Source organism: Leucopleurus acutus (genome assembly GCF_964270905.1).
Source record: "Leucopleurus acutus genome assembly, chromosome: 15".
Taxonomy (NCBI): Eukaryota; Metazoa; Chordata; class Mammalia; order Artiodactyla; family Delphinidae; genus Leucopleurus; species Leucopleurus acutus.
Window position 1 is genome coordinate 66900060 of NC_139157.1, and position 6000 is coordinate 66906059.

The 6000-nt window shown below is 49.5% G+C and overlaps 1 protein-coding gene across 4 annotated transcripts in view; it reads right to left on the reverse strand.

Annotated features, from left to right (window-relative positions):
- The window catches only part of ANKRD6 (ankyrin repeat domain 6), a gene marked incomplete at its 3' end in the record, with an annotated part of 86820 nt that extends 84052 nt beyond the window's left edge, over positions 1–2768 (reverse strand). For all 4 annotated transcript variants that reach the window (XM_082855260.1, XM_082855259.1, XM_082855258.1 and 1 more), the window contains exon 1: positions 2527–2768. In XM_082855260.1, coding sequence (XP_082711386.1) covers positions 2527–2646 — 120 coding nt within the window. In that variant the 5' untranslated portion in view covers positions 2647–2768. The remainder of the gene's footprint in view (positions 1–2526) is intronic.
- Between the last annotated feature and the right edge of the window lie 3232 nt (positions 2769–6000).

Consider the following 6000-nt stretch of genomic DNA (forward strand, 5'->3'; position numbering starts at 1 on the left):
GACTATGAGCTAAGTGCTTTAATAAGTTATTATTATAACAATTCTGAAAGGTTGGTATTATTATCCCCATTTTACAGATAAGGCAACTGAGGCTCAAAGAAGTTAAGCAACTTGCACAATGAGCAAACACAGCAAAGTGAAAATGTGTGCACATGTGCCCTAACTACAGAGTTCCTGTACTTTCTCCCATGTGTGACTGCCTGGGTCCTGAAGAGCTGTGGTTAGATCATGCTGAGGCCTGAGTCAAGGTTCCCTTCACCCTGGATTCCATACAACCTAGTCACCACCTAGGTCAGAGTGCTGTTAGGCTAATGAGTGAACTTTGAGTACCCAAAGACTTTCAGTCTCTCTAGAGACCAGCATTGCGATACTGTGACTTACAATAAGAAATACAGTGCTTCCCTGGTAGCGCAGTGGTTAAGAATCCACCTGCCAATACAGGAGACACAGGTTCGAGCCCTGGTCCAGGAAGATCCCACATGCCGTGGAGCAACTAAGCCTGTGAGCCACAACTACTGAGCCTGTGCTCTAGAGCCCACGTGCCACAACTCCTGAAGCCCGTGCGCCTAGAGTCCGTGCTCTGCAACAGGAGAAGCCACCGCAATGAGAAGCCCGCGCACCACAATGAAGAGTAGCCCCTGCTCACCGCAACTAGAGAAAGCCCACGGGCTGCAATGAAGACCCAACGTGGCCAAAAATAAAATAAATAAAAAATAAATTAATTAAAAGAAAAAAGAAATACAGGTTTGCTCTTAATCTCCGTTCCTGGCTCACAGCTCCTCACAGCTCCTTGGAATTTCCTGAGTGATAAGAGCAACGGGAGCATCTTTTGTTATAATAGTTGGTCTTCTGCTATCAGTTCCTGAAATAGCTCCAGAGCCATAAAGGTGAAAGGAGTGTGTTATTCCTAATAACCTCCTTTCAACCATACCTGAGGTTATATTAATAAGATAACTTATGGAAAGCCCTAAGGATGGAGGGCTGGTTGCCAAGGGAACCAACAGTGATTACAGGTTGGAACTTTCAGTCACACTTCCCTGACCTCCAGGGAGGGGAGAGAGGCTGGAGGTTGAATCAATCACCAATGGCCAATGATTTAGTAAATAATGTCTATGTAATGAAGCCTCCGTAAAAACCCAGAGGACAGAGTTCAGGGAACTTCCGGGTTGGTGAACACACAGAGGTGCTGGGAGGGTGGTGCGCTCAGAGGCATGGAAGCTCAGCCTCCTTTCCCCATACCTTGCCCTCTGCATCTCTTCCATCTGCCTGTTCCTAAGTTATATCCTTTTATAATAAACTGGTAATCTGGTAAGTAAAATGTTTTCCTGAGTTCTGTGAGCTGCTTTAGCCAATTAATTCAACCCAAGGAGTGAGTTGTGGGAACCTCTGATTTATAGCCAGTCAGTCAGAAGCACAGGTGACAACCTGGACTTGTGACTGGTGTCTGAAGCAGTCTTATGGGACTGAGCCCTTAGCCTGTGAGAGCTGATGCTATCTCCAGACAGATACTGCCAGAATTGAGTTAACTGCTTGGTGGTGCTGGAAAAAGCACACATCAGAAGCAGGAAATACACAGACTGCACGTGACTAACCAAAAATGTGAGCTGGCCAATCTTTGCCATGGGAGGTCAGAGGTCAACAGACGTTACTATTTGAAAATGAAACTTCGCCTCTCTCCATGGCTCTCTCTGGGGTGGCCTGGAGTGGGGGGCTCTGGAGTCATAACTGGGTCCAAGTTGCAGTTTTGCCACTCAGCAGCTGGGGGCCCCTTGAGTAAATTACTTCAATCTTTCTGTGCCTCAGTTTCCTCATCTCTAAAGTGAGGATGAAAAAAGAACCTCTTCTAGAGGTCTATAAAGTGCTTAGAGCAATACTAAGTGCTTGCCGTCAGCATTACTTCGTCTATGTATCTGCACTTGTCACCTAACTGGGCAGAGCCTGCCTTACCTCAGTTTTGCTATAAAACTGCCCTTGGGCCTGTGCATTCTCTCGTCTACCATGGTGTCATCTGTTGGTGGGGGGTCAGCAATGCCCTCCAAAGCCTGCCACGCATTCTCACTGACCCACGTGAAATCAGCCTAAAGAGGTCATTGGGAGGCATCTGGTCCAAGCCTATCACTGTCCAGATGGGAGCAGTGAGGTTCTGCATGGCGTCTGGGCTGCCCCGTCGTCCACAGGCCTCCCAAGGGAGCCTAACGTGATTCTCACACACTCTACCCAGTAAGTTCTTGTGCCCCAATTTCTCCAGAGAGATCTCTTGTCCATCTGGCTAAAGAAGTAGGTGAGAAAAATCTACACTGCGATTTTAAAGAGGGTCAAATGCTAATTACGAGTGGCTCCATTTGAAACATAGCAACGAAAGCATGTTTAATCCTTCTTCTTTCTCCCCAAACCTCCAGCACTGGAAACAAAAAACAAAACCAACCAGTTCTTTGAAAACTGAACGAAACACAACAGTTTTATGGACAATGCTTAAGAGGCAGGCTTTTCCCCAGGGAATGGCTAAAGTGTTTATTCTCTTGTTACCTTGGTAACCGCTACCTTGGCACCCTTGTTGATGAGCTGAACCACATTCTCCGCCTGGCCTTTGTATGCAGCTATGAGCAGGCGTTCTGAAAGCGCGGCGACCGCATCCTGCTGGCTCATGAATTAGGAGAGAAAGACGTTTTCCGGGAAGTGGTAGACAAGTTCCTTTGGCTCAACGCGATGCCACGGGCCCAGGCAGGCACCCTCGGGTAAAGACGTTCCGGTCATTGGAAGGGGCCTTCATCACTATGCCATCTTTGGGACCTAGGGGTTACAGGACAAAGCTGCCGTCAGCACCACTCAGCACCCAGGACAGTCCACACCGCTCCTCCCCGGTTTTAGGGCATCTGCTGATCGCTCAGTGCAGGGGAGGGGAGCTGGGGGAGACAGGACAGGCGGCAAGCACCCTCTGCAGAGCAAACCCTGAAATTGCACATGGAAGGCGAAGAGTATACGGAAACACCCCGCTCCCATCCCCACCCCCGCAGACTCCAGACCACGGCGAGGTCTGCTCTGCGTCTCCCACCCAGGTAGCAGCGGCCTGACACAATCCCCTGAATGTAGCCTGATTTCCAGGCCCACCCTCGGCAGGAAACTACACTGTGTGGGAACACACAGGGCCCTCTGGACCGCATTTTGTGGGCCCGCCACGGCTAACATGCCTATTCCCCTGGCCAGTTAGGTGCCTGTGGACCACACCCCACAGAGACCCTGAGGAGGGGGCCACACCCATGGGGCTTTCTCCCAGCATTTCCAGCCTTTCTCTTCCTTCACCCTTTTCCCATTGTAAATGGTGCAGGTTCCAGAAATCTGCAACAGGTGGAGAGCTGGGAGCAGGCCCGGACCATCTCCTAGCCAATAACTGCTGGAACAACCCATCTTGGGAACAAAACTGATGCTACAAACAGTTACTCTAGGGAGGGGCTTAACAAGAGGGAAGTAAGTGGGCAGTTCAAACCGGTGACAGAATGCTAAGCCCCGTCTCGGAGCCGTGGTCTGGGGGCAGTAACTAGCAGTAAACTCAAGCCCTCTTTCCACCAAATGGCCAAATGGATAGAATTTTAAAGACTGACTCTTCCCAGTAGCGCTGGACCACCATTAGAGCAAACCAAAGCCACTGGGATTATGCCAAAGGTGAAGGGTTTTGGGGGCCAAAGAAGGAAAGCTTAAGAATCTGACCTATTCCTATTAGGAGGGCAAGGCAATGTGGGCCTCTTTTTGTTTTAAAATGTGCTAGCTAAAAATACCAATATTGCAGATGGAGAGAAAATGCTGTACCACAAGGAATCCCAGGACCTACCACCCGTTTTAGTTATGAAGGACCAGAAGATACAGACGTCCTTTACAGCGGTTTCCAGGCAAACCCCATGCTCCTTTCACTGGCTGTGATGTGACTGAGAAAGGGCTGGTCGGTACCTGCTCTGACTCTGCATCACCGTGACATCCAGGTGGCTCGTGTCACCAGCAGCTCCGGGCAGCTGGGGTTAAACGTTCATGTATAAAACAGACGGAACAACAGGACTGTGGTAGGGACTAAAGATGGTATTTTATTACGTGAAAGTATTGGCCAAATGTGAGTAGTATAACTTCTGAAAGGTCATTCTTCTCCCTGCTCAGCTTGCAAATGATCAAATGTTCTCACTGTCGTCCATCTGTTGCCCAAATTGTGGATAAAAAAGAGCAAGGAAAGGGACTTCCCTGGCGGTCCAGTGGTTAGGACTCCGCGCTTGCACTGTCGAGGGCACAGGTTCAATCCCTGGTCGGGGAACTAAGATCCCACAAGCCACGCACCACGGCCAAAAAAAAAAAAAAAAAGAGATAACAAGGAAAGAGACACGAGGAACCCTCACAAACCCACCCTGCTCTGATCACCAGACTCATCAGAAGCGCAACAAACCTGGAGAAGGTACAAGCAGGGGACCCCTCCCGCAGCCACGGTCAGAGATCGCTGGGATGCACCCCAAATCTTTGCTGAATGAATGCGCCAATGAAAGAATAAAGTTGAGACTCAAAACAGAGAGAAATGGAGCTGGAAAAGCCTTTGGAAGTTCCCAGGGTCGCACTGAAAGACTGTAGTTTGGGCTTTATGTTTCCCAGAATGTTCTACTGTTGGGGAGTGGTTTGTTTTCGTAAACACAGGATACACCGTCTGTCTTTATTCAGGTAACCTGCGGCACGTCCAAACCAATTACCCTGAGCTTCTGATCTGTCTGCCCCAATCCTGCGAAAGCACTCCAGGCCCAAATGGCAGGAAAACGCAGAAAATGAGCCCTGGCTTCCTCAATGCTCTCCCTCCCTCAGCCACATTCTTCTGCACTCACTCATTTGTTATTTATTTCCCAAACCTTTCCTGCAACGGGCATTTGAGTGTCTCAAGTACAATGGCCCGGTTCATACAAACATTATCATCATGGCTAAAATTTCATGATTTCACTCCACAGCTTAACTCCTGCGGAACAGAGATCTTCTTGCTGCAACCCCAGGGCAGCCCATCAGCAAGCCGCCCGGCCTCCCCAGCAATGGAAGCATGGGTTAACCGGCCTGTCTACACTGACAGTTGCTCCCCTCCCTCCCTTCCGTCCCATGCCATAAATTCAGCCTCGGGGACACTGAGACAAAAGCCAAGGTGCACTGATTGCCATGGTTGCCAGCTACTGAGACAGCCCATGATTACCCTTGGTAAACAGCCCTTTACAAGCCCAGCGCACATTACTATTCCTTTTGTTTTTTTTTAAAGAGACAGAAACACTACATTTGTGAGAAAATGTTGGCCAAGCAGAAATGTCAGCGTTTTGGTTTTTCTTTTTTTAAAATTTCAATGGCAGCTACTTAAGAATAAAATGCTCCCCACCCCCAAGCCATCCCACACCCTCCACCACAGCCAGTGCACAGCCCGCCGGAGGCAGAGAGCGGCCTGCAGGAGATTCTGGATACCTCACCACCGCCAGAGATGCCCAGAAAACTGCCTGCAAAATCAGGAACAGAATCCCAGGTTTCCAGTTCCTAGTCTGCTGCTAGCACCATCGCTGTGTGCTTGGGTATCTCAAGTTCATGCTCAGTTTAAACCCAGTAGCCTCACTAGTAGGACCTCCAGTATTCGCCTTCATTTTCATTTACACACGGCAGAGGGGGGCGGAGGGAGGGATCAAAGTGGCTGAGTCTTCTGCCTCCTTTCTTTCTTTCCTTTTTTTTTTTTTGGCCCTGCCGTGCAGCATATGGGATCTTAGTTCCCCAACCCAGGATCAGACCCAAACTGAGATCAAACCCATGCCGCCTGCAATGGAAGCACGGAGTCTTAACCACTGGACCGCCAGGGAAGTCCCTCTGCCTCCTTTCTGACTTCCACCTTGGGTTGGGGTGCAGGGCCCAGCTCACGTTCCTCTCCACCTCTCTCATGATCATTGCCCTAAATCTTTGTATCCTTACCTCCCACCTAGAACAATGATCCCCATCCTTTTGCAGTGAGGGGATACT